This window comes from Vulpes lagopus, chromosome 6 (genome assembly GCF_018345385.1).
Source record: "Vulpes lagopus strain Blue_001 chromosome 6, ASM1834538v1, whole genome shotgun sequence".
Lineage (NCBI taxonomy): Eukaryota > Metazoa > Chordata > Mammalia > Carnivora > Canidae > Vulpes > Vulpes lagopus.
In genome coordinates this window covers 72972265-72989518 of record NC_054829.1, presented here as the reverse complement: position 1 = coordinate 72989518, position 17254 = coordinate 72972265, and the positions used below count along the sequence as shown (strand labels likewise).

At 39.9% G+C, this 17254-nt stretch overlaps 1 protein-coding gene across 1 annotated transcript; it reads left to right on the top strand.

Moving 5' to 3' along the window:
* The first annotated feature begins 10881 nt into the window (after positions 1-10881).
* On the top strand, positions 10882-11808 carry LOC121493922 (olfactory receptor 6C4). The gene has a single exon (XM_041760273.1). It carries the CDS (start codon positions 10882-10884, stop codon positions 11806-11808), a length of 927 nt encoding a protein of 308 aa, XP_041616207.1.
* Positions 11809-17254: the final 5446 nt, after the last annotated feature.

The window sequence follows — 17254 nt, the reverse complement described above, 5'->3', positions numbered from 1 at the left end:
TAGAGAACCCAGAAGTGGACCCTCAACTTTACGGTCAACTAATATTCGACTAAGGAGGAAAGAGTATCCACTCGAAGAAAGACAGTCTCTTCAATAAATGGTGCAGGGAAAATTGGACATCCACATGCAGAAGAATGAAACTAGACCACTCTCTTTCACCATACACAAAGATAAACTCCAATTGGATGAAAGATATAAATGTGAGACACGATTCCATGAAAATCCTCGAGGAGAACACAGGCAACACCCTTTTTGAATTTGGGCATAGTAACATCTTGCAAGATACATCCACGAAGGCAAGAGAAACAAAAGCAAAAATGAACCATTTGGACTTCATCAAGATTAGAAGTTTTGCACAGCAAAAGATACAGTCAAGGAAACTAAAAGAGAACCTACAGAATGGAAGAAGATATTTGAAGATGACCTATCAGATAATGGGCTAGTTTCCAAAATATATAAATAACGTAGTAAACTCAACAGAAAAGAAACAAACAATCCAATCATGAAATGGGCCAAAGACATGAACAGAAATCTCACAGAGGAAGACATAGACATGGCCAACACACACATGAGTAAATGCTCAGCACCACTTACCATCAGGGAAGTACAAATCCAAACCACAATGAGATACCACCTCACACCAGTGAGAATGGGGAAAATTAACAAGGCAGGAAACCACAAATGTTGGAGAGGATTGGAGAAAGGGGAACCCTCTTGCTCTGTTGGGGGAATGTGAACTGGTGCAGCCACTCTGGAAAACCGTGTGGAAGTTTATCAAAGAATTCAAAATAGATCTGCCCTACGTTCCAGCAATTGCACTGCTGGGGATTTACCCCATAGATACAGATGCAATGAAATGCCAGGACACCTGCATCCCGATATTTTTAGCAGCAATGTCCATAATAGCCAAACTGTGGAAGGAGCCTTGGTGTACATTGAAAGATGAATGGATAATGAAGATGTGGTTTATGTATACAATGGAATATTACTCAGCCATTAGAAACAACAAATCCCCACCATTGCTTCGACGTGGATGGAACTGGAGGGTATTATGCTGAGTGAAATGAGTCAATCAGAAAAGGACAAACATTATGTGGTCTCATTCGTTAGGGGAATGTAAAAAATAGTTAAAGGGAATAAAGGGGAAAGATAAAAAATGATTGGGAAATATCAGAACGGGAGTCAGAACATGAAAGACTCCTAACTCTGGGAAACAAACTAGGTGGTGGAAGGGGAAGTGGTTGAGGGGTAAGAGTGATTGGGTGACGGTCTGAGGTGGGCACTTGACAGGATGAGCACTGGGTGTTATTCTATATGTTGGCAGCTGGAAAACCAATAAAAAATAAATTTATATAAAAAACAATGGAGTATTACTCAGCCATTATAAACAACAAATACCCACCATTTGCTTCATTCTGGATGGAACTGGAGGGTATTATGCTGAGTGAATAAGTCAATCGTAGAAGGACAAACATTATACGGTCTCATTCATTTGGGGTATATCAAAAATAGTGAAAGGGAATACAGGGGAAAGGAGAAAAAATGATTGGGAAATATCAGGGAAGGAGACAGAATGTGAGAGACTCCTAATTCTGGGAAAGGAACTGGGGGTGGTGGAAAGGGAGGTGGGCGGGGGATGGGGGTGACTGGGTGACAGGCACTGAGGGGGGCACTTAATGGGATGAGCACTGGGTGTTATTCTTTATGTTGACAAATTAAGCACCAGTAAAAAATAAATTTATTTTAAAAAAGAACCTAAAGTTTGCTTCCATTTTCAGCAAAGATGAAGGAGAAGCATTTTTTGCATATCTTACAATGAAAAAAATGTGGAGATAACATTGAGGGACAACATGACAGTGAGAACCCTGGGTTTTCTATTACCTCTCATATATCCCAGACATGAATTTTAGAAGCTTTCAATTAGAACCACCAACAGACACAAAAATTTAAAAATGCCAAAAAAGGCCTGTTTCTACTAACCAAAGGACTTGAAAAAGGTGGCCTAACATTGGAGGACTTTGGGGGAATATCTGGTCTACTTCAGCCATACATCGATAGAAAATATGCACATCTCATCCTCTGCAGCTTCAGGGGAACCTGAGAGCTTACCTCTAACTCTACCTTCCCACTCTGCCTAAGTAAGTGGCATTGCGCAGATTTGCCCCACCTAGCAATGTTACCAGACTGAGAAGATAGTTGGTTATAGCAGGTGGCTCTCTAATTCCTCCAAGTAGGGTCAGCAGGGCTAAGAGGGGAGTGGATCTTCCATTTCCTGCTCCAAGAAAGCAGCTCACTCTGATTTCTCAACCAGGATATGTACCATCAGTGAGCTGAGAGGGGAGTTGATCATTTATTCTTATCCAGTGGAAATAGTCAATGCTTCAATTTCCCCTGCAGGGTATTCTGCAGGGTCCAGTGGTGAGCCAGCCTCCACTCCCACCTGGAAGTGTTATTTGGAGCTGTATTCTACTTTCTTCCACCCTTACTGTCAAGGGACACGATGGGGAACTAAAACTCCACACCCACCTGGGAGCAACAAGACTCGATGAGACAGTGCAAAATATGACTAATTAATACTCTGGTCCTCTGCAGTGTAAGTGGGTCAAAGGGGAGCTGACCTTCCACTCCCATCTGACATTAATAAGGCAGAATGATGCTGTTTAGTAGAAGTAGTGTGTATTCCATTGCCCCCTCACTGAAGAGCCCAGTGGAGAGCTGACCCTCCACTTCTACCTGCCATCATGATGTGGTATGGAGGGAGGTGGGCTTTTGGGCCCACACACACCTACTTCCCTTGTCCAGCAAAGACTAATAGAGAACAGGGAAGCCTAATGCTGTGGCAACAAAGTAGATTGAGTCAGATTTCTGCTTGCCCTTCCCTGCTGGTTGCAGGGTCTAGTAGGGGTGCTGAGTGTACACCTCCACTCAAAGGCAAAAACACAGTGTGAATCAGTGCCCTACTTTCACTGTGAAGGTGTCATCAAGGCCAAGAAAGAAGCTGAACTTCAACCCCACCCATCTGCAATGGGGCGGCAGGGGTAGAGTGTTCCAGTTTTGCCAGAACAGTGTTGGCTGGACTGAGCAAGAGAATGAAAATACATACTCACTTGGCCTGTGTTATACCTTGACAAAGAGACTAGCTGCTAAAAAAAACCCACTACAGTATGTATTCTTGATATTCTTGATATTTTACTATAATATTCTGAATCCTGTGTAATATTACCAGGAAATACCACAACTTGAAAGAAAACAGTAAATAAATCCCAACACTGGAATGAGTCAAATTTTGGGATTGTTTTATAGAGATTTTAAAGCAACCATCACAAAAATGCTTCAATGCAATTGTGGATTCTCTTTAAATAAATGAAAAAATACAAAATCTCACAAAGAAAGCTATAAAAAGGTACTGAAAGGAAATTATAGAACTTAAAGTAGAATAAAAGAAATTATTATAAATTATATAAATTTATTGAATGACCTCATTAATAAAGATGACTGAAGATAAAATCATTGAACTTGAAGACAGATCAGTAGAATTTACTCAATTGGAACAAGAGAGACTAAGTACATTTTAAAAAATGAACAAAGCCTCATACATCAACAGGACAATGAGAAAAGAGTTAATATTGGTAAAATTGGAGTCCCAGAAGGAAAGAAAGGAGTACAGCAAAGATTCCAAGAAATAATTACTGAAACTTCCCAAATTTGGGGGAGGGGGAACCACATAAACCTGCAGATTCAAAAAAAACTGTGAATATTGCAAATAGAATAAAACCAAAGAAATGCACACTAAAACACATCAAAATTTAATTAGGGGGTGCGGGTTATTTAAATGTGATATTTACTCAATCTATGTACTTCTTTTCTGTTTCCTTATCTTATGCTTTTTAAATTTAAATAAAAGAATTATTTAAAAAATAAATCACAAAATAGGGATGCCTGGGTGGCTCAGGGTTTGAGCATCTGCCTTCAGCTCAGGATGTGATCCCGCGGTTGGGGGGATTGAGTCCTGCATCAGGCTCCTTGCATAGAGCCTGCTTCTCCCTCTGCCTTTGTCTCTGCCTCTCTCTGTGTGTCTCTCATGAATAAATACATAAAATCTTTTTAAAAATCATGAAATAAATAGATTTTCACATAAAAAACTAAAAATATTTGTCTTGAGAACTAGGCAATAACAAGTTTAAAAAGACCAATGGATTAAAATGTCAATGTCCTGGTTATAACCTATTTTCTAAGGTGCTACTATCTTGGGAAACTGGCAAGATACACAAGATTTCGCTGAGGTATCTCTCTGTCTTAGAGTCTAAAATTGAAGAAATCACACAAAGTAAATAACAGAAACAAGGAAAAATGTAAATATGCAGGTAAACCTTATGTGAACATCTGCAAAATCCATACTAGTCATACAGTATGAGGTTTTAACAAAACATAGAGCATAAAAAATATAAAATTAAAAAGCCATACTAATTAAGAGATATGAAATGGAGATAAACCCCTACATTCTCTTCACTGACTGAAAGGTAGGTAAAGATAAGTAACTATAGACTTGGATAATTTTTTGTTCACCTAACAACTACATAGGCCTAAAAATTAACAAAATAAAAATTGGCAAACATATAAAGAAAGGTAGTTAAATCTAATATCATGGTGGTAATTTTACCCATAAAACAATATTGGAAAATAAAAAATATAAATAGATTTAAGGCACAAGATTAAAATCTGGGCTTAATGAAAATATAGAAAATACACACACCCAAAAAAATTGGAATTCATTTTCTATCCATAAAAAAAGGCAAACAGAACTTTTTCATAATCACAGGACAAAATGCAAATCGAAAGAAATTTCAAATATTGGAAATACATATTTGTTCTCTGTCCAGAATAAATTAAGCCAGAAATCAACATGAAAAATATAACCAGAAAATACCAATATGTTTGAAATTTTTTAAAAGAACTCTTAAATAACCTCGATATATTTCAGAACAAAGTTCTCTATATACACTCAGTATGCATATACAAAAATACTCACTGAAGCATGTACAAAATTTCCTTGAAATGGAAACAACTTAAATTTCTATCAGTAATAAAATGGATAAATCATCATAATGGTAAATTCATATGATGTAGCTCAATGCTGTTGCAAGTGCTTAGAAAAGTATCTAAGATATTACCTGGTTGGTATGAAAAATATAACTTTCTTTGGGGGCGTTGCCTGTGCCTAAGGCAATGCCTGTGACTCCCAGGATTGTGAGCAAAGTAAGCACAATTAGCAGGAAAAGAGTATGTTGTTATTGAGATGAAGGGAAGTCCTGTTGCTCAAAATAAAATATTGGCAGTACACAGAATATGGGTGATGTTGGAAAGAAGGCCTAGGAGTGGGATATGAGTGGGGTAGATAACAATGAAACCAACGGCCTAACAGGAGTGACTGTTTTGACAGAAACATCTTGCATGGAGAGGTTTCTGTTTATAAGATGCCAGCAATTCCAATGATCAGGACAAAGCAAGGGGTCTTAAGTGTGAGAAGTTGAGCATAACTAAGGCTGCTGATGGCAGTGTCAGAGAGCAGACCAGGTACTGTTCTGTATTTTAGCAAGTTTTCTTTTAAGGAAGCCTTCCCTGTATTCTCTAGGGCTTGCAGCCTGAGGCAGCTAGAAGGGATGAGGAGGAGGGGGTGGGGAGTTTTCAAGAGCCCAGCATTCTGTATTTTGAGAAGTGAAGTGCCTTGGCCACTATCAGTATTATCTATAACTCTGAAGGGAATAAGTGTCTTGTTGATGCCTTGTGTTATGGCTAAATTGGTAACATACCTAGAAGGATAGATGAGTAATATTCCCTTCTAAGTGTCCACCATGGTCACAGAATAGTAAACATCCTCTGCAGAGGGAGTCAGTGACCCATACAAATATTTTCCATTGGTTAATGGACAGTCCCTATGGAATGAGCCTCATCAACCATACAGACAGTGGCACATTTTCCCACATACAATACATGAGTTAGACACTACGTTATCCATGGCAGAGAAAAAGCAGAGTCCCTTTCATTCTTCTTGGGACTTTAGCACAGTGGCTTATTTGTGGCTTGATATTTCATGGGCCCACTAGGCCAAAGTTACATCAGAGCTGAGGTTGTGCCAATATGTGTCTCAGAAATCAAAGCCAATTTATCTGCCTGTTCACTAAAACAAGCCCCTGAAAACTGAATTTTTTAAAAAACATTTCATTTATTTATTTCACAGAGAGAGAGAGAGAGAGAGAGAGATAGAGAGAGAGAGAGAGCCCAAGCAGGGGGAGCTACAGAGGGAAAGGAGAAGCAGGCTCCCTGCTGAGCAGGGAGCTCAGTGCAGGGCTCAATCCCAATACCAAAGGCAGATGCTTAACCAAATGAGCCACCTAGGCATCCTTGAAAACTGAATTTTAGTATGTAGAGAATATATAAGGCCTTGATTTGTATTTTGGGTATCTGTGAGGCAAGAAATTCCCAAAGTTCTTTACCCCCGCAGGGAGAGGGGAAACACCTTACATAAGTAATTGCTGTTGCTGCCATTAGTCAGACCAGATGATGACTACACCATTGACAATGGCCTAGAGACTATAAAAATGTACATAAGGGACCAATTGTTGGACACGACACCCTCTAGTTCTCATATAACTCTGCTGACCCATGGCTCCAACCCTTGATTAGGGATGTCCCAGTTAGGGAACGGAACACAGCAGCTCTTCAGTAGGTTCTATCCTGCATAACGGTGGTGCTGAAATCTATAAAGAACACAGACTCCCTTCCCTAATCATTCAGTTAAATCCCAGTGGAGTCTCTAGGTATCCAGTGTATATGAAAGAGGGCTTACTTCTAGGCACTACTGCATGTAGCAAAGGAGGAAAACCTGGAAACCACTTCCTCCCATAGGTGGAATATGCCAGAGGACCCAGTTTGGATCCATAATTAGCATTTTCATTTTACTAATGAGGCCTCTATGGCCATGCCAAATTTGTAAAATGTTGTCTCAATGATGAAAGGCACTATGGGCACCTGGATTCAGAGTGTCACAAGCTCAAGACCTGTGAAAACACTCATCTCAAGAAGAACCCCACTATATACAGCCAACAGTTGCCATCCTAATGGTGTGTTGAGTCAGCCAAGGAAAATAGTTTCTTATAACAGAAGCCCATGAACAATTTATGGCCACTGTGGCTGATCTGGAAACTTCATAAGGAATGCAAAGAGTCTGTTGGAGCCTCTATGTTGAAGGAGATTCTGGGGGGGACACAAATGGAAGTGCCTATTTTATTGCAATCTAGACAGGCTTAAAGCCTTTTGTCATTGGATGGCCCATTCAAAGTGAGCCAATTTGTGAGTAATAGCATAATGAATTTAAATAAAATTTGTAAATGTAGAAGATGTAACCTCTGAAACTCCTAACTCTTGGAAACAAACAAGGAGTAGTGGAAGGGGAGGTGGACAGAGTGACGGGGTGACTGGGTGACGGGCACTGAGGGGGGCACTTGACAGGATGAAGTGTGGTAGGCATCAGCCTCACAAAAGAACCCAAAATAAGAAAGGCAAGGAATTCTTGTATGCCCAGGGAAAGAGGCACTATAATCAGAAGCAAAAGGGCTATGGCAGGCAAACACAACCAATTTTCGAAAAGAAGGCTAAAACCACAAAGAAGATTATGCTGAGGCTTGAATATGTTGAGCCTAACTTAAGGTCCAAGAAGATGGTGGCCTTCAAGACATGCAAGCATTTTGAGCTTGGAGCAATAAGAAGAGAAAAGGCCAAGTGGTCCAGGTCTAAGCTGGGATCCTCCTCTTATTTTTGAGAGGAAAATGTTCATGAAATAGAAAAAGTACCTGTATGAAAATAAATACAATATTATTCTATATAAATAAATAAATAATAAATAAATAAATAAATAAATAAATAAATAAATACATAAATATGATAAGTGCTGATGACAGTGAAGAGTTGGTTACTTACTGCAACAGATACAGATCATTCATGGGCTGACAAGTAATGTCCAGAAATTTCACTGAAGTAGCAGCGCCTTGAATTTTGCCTACACCTGAATGGAAAGTTTGATTTTCATTGCAGGAATATCCATATAATGCTATACCAGTGGTTTTGGAATAAGTTGGACATGGTTAAGATCTATAAAGGTTTAGGCATTGTCAAGGCTCCCCAAATACCCCATGGAAAGGTGAGTGACAATCATTCATTCAGAGGTAAAGAACTAATCACAGAGTAGAAAATATAAGCCAAATCTATAACAGCAAAGTATTTTCCAGTTGCTGATTCCTATTAATTTCAGTAGAATTGGGTATACATATCTTAATGGAGGCTATGATGGCATTAACATTATGATAATTCACTGTGAAGTGAATTTATTTATTTCAGGTTTGAGGACTGGCCAAACTGGGTTACTAAAGGGTGAGGTAATAGGAGCAATCAGAAGGCCAGGCATGCCAATCCTCAGGGATCTTACTCCATTGCTTTCAGCTTCATAAACTTCATGTCTGTGACAGGTTCTCTCATGGAACCCATACTACGGTCTCTCCGGACCTTCTCTCCTCAGCCATATGTTTACAACTTGTTCTCAAAGTTGTCAACAATTTTGTGTGAAGGTTTTAAACTGAAGTCCACAGGGCATGTTTAGCTTCTTCAGGAAATTGATCCCCATGTGCCTGTTCCCAAAAGAGTAGATAAAACCTGTGTCACTCTGCCTAACATAGAAACTACAGAGAAGCCTATACCCTGTCTTCTAAGGACTTAAAAATTATTTCCTCCTAGAACAAAAATATTAAGGAAATGTCCATGTATCACAGTCTGCTTTTCCAATTCTATCATTGCTGGGTGAGGGTTAGTTGCTTATTTGTTTCTTTTTTATTATGTATGTGAAGGATGGACCTCTCGGGAACTATGATTTAATTCTGATTTGGATCCATACTATGGAAGATAATGTGCTTCCTAGGTAAGCCCCACTGACTTGGGTGCTTTCATTAAGAGTACAATGTTTATATGTGGAATCTAAGAAACAAACCAGAGCAGGGAGAATGTGGGGAGAGGGAAGCAAAATAGGTGAAGGGGATTAAGAGGCACAAATTTTCAGTTGCAAAATAAGTCACAGGGATGTAATGTACACATAAGTGATAATCAATAATTCTGTAATAACTTTTATGGTGGTAGTAACTAGGCCTAGTGTAGTGACCATTCCATAATGCATAAAAATATAAAATCACTATGTTGCATATCTGAAACTAATGTAATCCTGTATGTCAATTATAATTCAATTGCTTAAAACAAACAAATGAATAAATAGCCACCTATGGCTAGTGACTCCAGCAACAAAAAGAAGAGAAGGTTAGAATATGGATGGGGAGCCAATAGATAGCACTTTAAATTTTATACTACTTAGGGACTCTCATGGCACATCTCACCTTTGATTTATTTACCTCTTAGGTACGACAACGGAAGCATCCTACTGCAGTCATTCAGATTGTCAAGGGTGCAAGCATTGTACGTTTTTAAAGTCACTGATGTTATTATTTTATAAATGTGGATCATGAAGTCAATCAATTGTGAAAATCGGGATGAAAATGCCCTACTTGCCAAAGACCACAGGTTAGTACAAACAGGAAAGGGAGGCTATCGGCAAATCCAAGTCAAAGCTTAATATCATCTAGTTCCTGCAACAGCTGTATGGAATAATGGAGAGATTGAGAAGAACAATTCTGAAAATATGATTTTTTCTAACCTATATGCATGTGAATTAGAAGGGCCTTTTATATTGTCTTTGCCTCTGAATCAGAAAAATAAAAAAATGCATGCAGGATACCACCAGCAAATTCTCCTTTCTTAGGGGTTACTAATTTATCTCCAAAGGACTCTTCTTGTCAGAAACATGAATGTCCCTCTTCCTGGTTTCTATACATCAAGAATAGAGAATGGGAAATTTTGAGGCATGATAAACTGTCATCCTTAATTTGCCATTGAGAACTCTTTAAGACTTTGAGCAAAATCCATTCCGAGCTATTGTCTGTGGATAGCTCAAGATCTCTACTCTCAGAGATATATCACAAATCTAGCCACAAGAATTCGAACATGGCAGAGAAACATATAAGAAAATGCTAATTAATACGATTTGTTGACAACAGAGCCTTGTTCGTGTAGTCAAAAATCCTCATGATATAATATGCGATAGTATTGACCCAAAAATATTAAAGGCCTATTACAAATTTATGCTTCCAAAGAAATATGGGCTGCAGAAAAAAATCACTTATGCATCAAAACCTTCAACCATATCTTTTTGAGCAATTTCCTATCTCCTATCAGTTGTTGAAACAAGGAAGTCAGAGACTTGGATAATAATGGAGATGATGATCTCTGGCAGACAGCCAGTGAAAGGCTAAGTAGTACAGGGAAGGGGGAGGGGCATAAAGAAAGGAAAGGAAAGCATGGAAAACCCAATCTGATATAAATATTTCTACCAAGAGCACAAAAGCATGAGAAATTAATAGAGTCAGAGCAAAATGACTTAAATGTGGAGATTTCATAAGCATTTTGAGAGTAAAGGATAGGTTCAAAATGGTTTTTCTTCTGAAAAAAAAAAGAGTAATTATTCTGTAATAGTCTGTTAAGTGTCTAGGAATATATCCAGGATATATTCCTTTGAGGATTAAAAAGATTTTAGGAATTAGGTCATTCACATAGAAGATATTGGGCTTCCATAGAGCCAAGTCCAATGCAATGTGATGCTGGTTTGGGTCAACTGAATAGGGAGTATTATATGACATGACTCATTAGGATCGGCTTTGTCTCTCCTACCCTGAGAAACTTGAATTTTCATCACTCACCTCTTTCCTTGAGGTCTCCTAAAGGTCAGCAATGAAAAACAGGACATTTACTGAGTTTATTCTGTTGGGCTTCACAAATCAACCTGAGATCCAGGTTGTCATATTCATCTTTCTTTTCATCACCTACATACTAAGTGTCCTAGGAAATTTGACTATCATCATTCTCACTCTAGTAGATCCTCACCTCCAGACCCCCATGTATTTCTTCCTCCGGAATTTCTCCTTCTTAGAAGTTTCCTTCACATCCATTTTTATTCCCAGATTTCTGACCAGCGTGACAACAGGAAATAAAGTCATCAGTTTTGCTGGATGCTTGGTTCAATATTTTTTTGCTATATTTCTTGGGGCAACAGAATTTTATCTCTTGGCTTCTATGTCCTATGACCGCTATGTTGCCATATGCAAACCCCTGCATTATCTGATCATTATGAGCAATCGGGTCTGCATACAACTCGTGTTCTGCTCCTGGCTGGGAGGATTCCTAGCTATCTTACCCCCAATCATCCTGATGAGCCAGGTGGATTTCTGTGCCTCCAATATTCTGAATCACTATTACTGTGATTATGGGCCCCTTCTGGAGCTTGCCTGCTCAGACACAAGCATCCTAGAAGTGATGGTCATCTTCTTGGCAGTTGTGACTCTGGTGGTTACTCTATTGCTGGTGACATTTTCTTATACGTACATTATCAGGACCATTTTGAGGATCCCTTCTGCCCAGCAAAGGAAAAAGGCTTTTTCTACTTGTTCTTCCCACATGATTGTCATATCCCTCTCTTATGGCAGCTGCATGTTTATGTACATTAATCCCTCTGCAAAAGAAGAAGGTTCTTTCAACAAAGGAATAGCTGTACTCATTACCTCAATTACTCCATTGTTAAACCCCTTCATTTATACTCTAAGAAATCAGCAAGTGAAGCAAGCATTCAAGGACGCTGTCAAAAAGATTGTGAAGCTTTAAAAGACAGAATACATTTTTTAAAAATTTATTTATTCATGGGAGACAGAGACAGAGAGAGAGAGGCAGAGACATAGGGAGAGGGAGAGGCAGGACTCCATCCCAGGACCCCGGGATTATGATCTGAGCCAAAGGTAAACACCCAACCACTGAGCCACCAAGTTTCCCCAAGACACAATACATTTTAATGAAAAATATATTTCACTTACTAAATGTTTATTGAGTGTCTATTATGTTTCAAATGCTGCACTGGCCCTGGAGGATAAATATATGAATAGCATATGTCTTAATTTCAAGGAATCTGCAGCCTAATATGACAGAGGGGTGTTAAGCTGTAAATTCATGTATTAATTTTACAAAAAATAAGAGAACACGGTGAGTACTGTTAGAGAAGGAAAAAAAAATTGGAATCCATACAAAGAATAGTTGAAGAGAACTATTTTCCAGAAATGACTTGAAATTCAAAAAGCAAAATATATTGCTTATTTAGAAGTGTGGAAAGATAAGAATTTAGAGTGAGAAAGAGAGGGAATCATGAAGGTATTATTTAATCATAAACTATGGAGTTAGTCGACATTGGTTAAGTCAAGAGAAGTTTTAAGAAAAGAAGTTATATTATTAGCATCATTTTGAAGGAAATCTAGCAATGGTATAGTTCTTCCTCATAGAGTTCTGAAGACTATGACTCCATCAAAGAGTTAGTAATTTTGATTCTCCTCCCCTTTGTCAATCATCTTTCAACGGTAGCTGTTTCAACTTTCATCCTTCCCTAAAGGAAAATAAAAAGAATACACATTTTTCCCACTTTTCTCTGAATAAAGTGAGAATTCTCAAGATTTCATCAACTTATATGTCCATTTTCCAGAAGTCATATGGTTAGAAGCGGCTTTGAGAGCCAAGGTTAAAAGCCTTTCACTTCTAGACAGGATCTACTGTTGCTTTTCTTAGCAAACATCTTATTAAGTTAATGGCTAAGATCTCCCACTCTCTTTCTTTGGTACTTTCTGGTTATTTTTTTAGAATGTTCTAAATTATGAGTTTTAGCAACCAAATGCAAATAGACTATTCTAACCAAGAACTCTATGCATGGATTCAAGGTAAAAATTTGAATATGAATTGATGGTGGAAGGGTCTCAACTTCAAAGGAACCAAAAATGTTTTTGGAAATCTGAGTACTCGCACATAGTTTAGTAATATTTTAATGCATTGCAGATTGCTTATTACCATTTGAGGTACAAATGGAACATTATCTGGTATGTTCACATGCTTTCTATGTGGTAATATTTTTGAGTGGAATGATGCTTCTTGGGCACTTAAGCAACAAATTTATCAGCAATGTCCACAATAGCCAAACTATGGAATGAGCCCAGGTATCCATCAACAGATAAATGAATACAGAATATGTAGTGTGTGTGTGTGTGTGTGTGTGTGTGTGTGTGTATATATATATATATATATATATATATATATATATATATATATATATGAAATGGAATACTACTAAGGCACCAGAAAATGAAATCTTGCCAATTGCAATGACATGGATGCAACTAAAGGATGTTACGCTAAGAGCAATAAATCAATCAGAGAAAAACAATTGTCATATGGTCGCACTCATATGTAGAATTTAAGAAACAAAATAGAGGATCACGGGGGAAGAGAGAAAAAGTTGTTTTAAATGAAATAAGGAGACAAATCATATGAGACTCTAATTTTGTAAAAGATGTTATTTATTTTATCTATTCATTCATTCATTCATTCTATTATCTAAACACAGAGACACAGACAGAGACACATGCAGAGGGAGAAGTAGGCTCTTTGCAGGGAGCCTGATGTGGGACTCAATACCAGGACCCCACGATTCTTTTTTTTTATTTATTTATTCATGATAGTCACAGAGAGAGAGACAGAGAGAGGCAGAGAGAGAAGCAGGCTCCATGCACCGGGAGCCCGACGTGGGATTCGATCCCGGGTCTCCAGGATCGCACCCTGGGCCAAAGGCCGGCGCCAAACCAATGCGCCACCCAGGGATCCCGGACCCCAGGATTCTTATCTGAGCCAAAGGCAGACACTAAACCACTGAGCAACCCAGGTGTCCCAATAAGAGACTTTTAATGGGGGGGGGGCGGGGCAAGATGGCAGAAGAGTAAGTTCCCCAAGACATCTGTCCCCACCAAATTACCTAGATAACCTTCATATCATCCTGAAAATCTATGAATTCGGGCTGAGATTTAAAGAGAGAAGAGCTGGAACGCTACAGCAAGAAGGGTTCGGGCTTCTATCAAGGTAGGAAGACGGGGAAAAAGAAATAAAGACACAAAAGGCCTCCAAGGGGGAGGGGCCCGCGAGGAGCCGGGCTGAGGCCGGGGCGAGTGTCCCCAGGACAGGAGAGCCCCGTCCCGGAGGAGCAGGAGCTGCACCAACCTTCCCCGCGGAAAGGGGCCCGCAGGGAGTTGGAGCAGGACCCAGGAGGGCGGGGATGCCCTCGGGCTCCCTGGGACACTAACAGACACTTGCGCCCCAGGGAGAGTGCACCACACCCTAAGGCTGAGCCCCCTAAAGGGCTGCAGCGCACCTGGCTGGACTCAGGAGCAGCTCGGAGGCGGCTCAGGCAGCAGCTCCATGAAGGAAGGGGTTGCGCGGCCCGGGGAGCAGCTCGGAAGCGGCTCCGGCAGAGGCTCCATGGAGGGGGCTGCGCAGCTGGGATCGCGATTCCAACAGCGCAGGCCCCAGAGCACAGGGCAGTGGGGATACAGCCTAAGATCCGGCCTCCCCCAGGGACACGCAGAGGCTGGGAGGGCCCAGGACAGCAACGACGCTCCAGCCTCCAGGCAGCCCAAGCTGAGCAGATCAGCGGCCCCAGCCCCAGAGCATCCAGGCTGCTGCAGACGGAGAGCTCTGTAGTTACTGCAGGAGCTGACTCCAGGCTCCAGAGCTGGCCGTCGCCACTGTTGTTGTTCATCCTGGGGCCTCACAGGATAAACAACCCCCACTGAGCCTCACAGTGGCCTCACCATATAAACAGGATAAACAACTTTCACTGAGCGAGCCCTGCACCAGGCAGGGGGCTGAGCAGATCCCCCAAGTGCTAACAACTGAAAATCAGCACAGCAGGCCCCTCCCCCAAAAGACCAGCTAGACCGACAGGGGAAAACAAATCATTGACCAAGCAGCACTGGAAAGTTCCAGGGGAAGTCGAGGGATTTACAGTATACAGAATCAGAGGATACTCCCCCTTGTTTTTTGTTTTTTGATTTGTTTGCTTCCCCCCGCCCTGTTTTCTTTCTCTTTTTTTCTTTTTCTTTTCTTCTTTCTCTTCTCTCTCTTTCTCTTTTTCCCAATACAACTTGTTTTTGGCAACTCTGCACTGAACAAAATGACTAGAAGGAAAACCCCACCTCAAAAGAAAGAATCAGAAACACTCCTCTCTCACACAAAATTACAAAATTTGGATTACAATTCAATGTCAGAAAGCCAATTCAGAAGCACAATTATAAAGTTATTGTTGGCTCTAGAAAAAAGCAAAAAGGACTCAAGAGACTTCATGACTGCAGAATTTAGATCTAATCAGGCAGAAATTAAAATCAATTGAATGAGATGCAATCCAAACTAGAAGTCCTAACCACGAGGGTTAATGTGGAGGTCTTCCACAAGCGTGGAAGAACGAGTGAGTGACATAGAAAACAAGTTGGTGGCAAAGAGGGAAACTGAGGAAAAAAGACAATTAAAAGATCATGAGGATAGATTAAGGGAAATAAGTGACAGCCTGAGGAAGAAAAACTACATTTAATTGGGGTTCCCAAGGGCACCGAAAGGGACGGAGGTCCAGAATATGTATTTGAATAAATCACAGCTAAAACTTTACTAATCTGGGAAGGGAAACAGGCATTCAGATCCAGGAAACAGAGGTCACCCCACCCCCCAAAATCATTAAAAACTGTTCAACACCTCGACATTTAATAGTGAAGCTTGCAAATTCCAAAGATAAAGAGAAGATCCTTAAAGCAGCGAGAGACAAGAAATCTCTTTCATGGGGAGAAATATTATATTAATAGCAGACCTCTCCACAGAGACCTGGCAGGCCAGAAATGGCTGGTAGGATATATTCAGGGTCCTACATGAGAAGAACATGCAACCAAGCATGCTTTATCAAACAAAGCTGTCATTCAGAATAGGAGAGATAAAGAGCTTCCAAGATAGGCAGGAACAGAAAGAATATGTGACAAACAAACCAGCTCTGCAAGAAAACTTAAGGAGGACTCTTAAAATTCCTCTTTAAAAAGAAGTCCAATGGAATAATCCACAAAAACAGGTACTGAATAGGTATCATGATGACACTAAACTCATATCTTTCAATAGTAACTTGAACGTGAATGGGGTTAAAGACCCCATCAAAGGGTGCAGGATTTCAGACTCGATAAAAAACGAGAACCCATCTATTTGCTCTCTACAAGAGACTCACTTTAGACAGAAGGACAACTACAGCCTGCAAATAAAAGGCTGGAGAACCATGTACCATTCAAATGGTCCTCAAAAGAAAGCAGGTGTAGCCATCCTTATATCAGATAAACTAAAATTTACCCCGAAGACTATAGTGAGAGATGAAGAGGGACACAATATCATACTGAAAGGATCTATGCAAGAAGAGGACTTAACAATCCTCAATATATATGGCCGAATATGGGAGCTGACAAATATATCAATCAATTAATAACCAAAGTTAAGACATACTTAGATAATAATACACTTATACTTGGTGACTTCAATGTAATACTTTCTACAATAGGTAGGTACTCTAAGCACAGCATCTCCAATGAAGCAAGAGCTTGAAATGATACACTGACCAGATGGATTTCACAGATATTGACAGAACTTTACATCCAACGCAACTGAATACACATTCTTCTCAAGTGCACATGGAACTTTCTCCAGAATAGACCACATACTGGGTCACAAATCAGGTCTGAACCAATACCAAAATATTGGGATCATCCCCCGCATATTCTCAGACCATAATGCTTGAAATTAGAACTAAATCACAAGAAGTTTCAAAGGATTTAAAACATGTAGAGGTAAGGACCATCCTGCTAAAAGATGAAAGGGTCAACCAGGAAATCAGATAAGAATTAAAAAGATTCATGAAAACTAATGAGAATGAAGATACAACCATGCAAATCTTTGGGATAAACCCAAAGCAGTCCTGAGGGGGAAATCCATCACAATGCAAGCATCCATCAAAAACTGGAAAGAACTCAAGTACAAAAGCGAAACCTACACCTAAAAGAGCTAGAGAAAAAACAGCAAATGGATCCTACACCCAGGAGAAGAAGAGAGTTAATAAAGATTGGAGCAGAACTCAACGAAATCGAGACCAGAAGAAATGTGGAAAAGATCAACAAAACCAGGAGCTGGTGCTTTGAAAGAATCAATAAGATAGATAAACCATTAG

Coding starts and splice junctions, on each gene's coding strand:
- LOC121493922 (XM_041760273.1), top strand. CDS start 10,882: ATGAAAAACAGGACATTTACTGAGTTTATTCTGTTGGGCTTCACAAAT.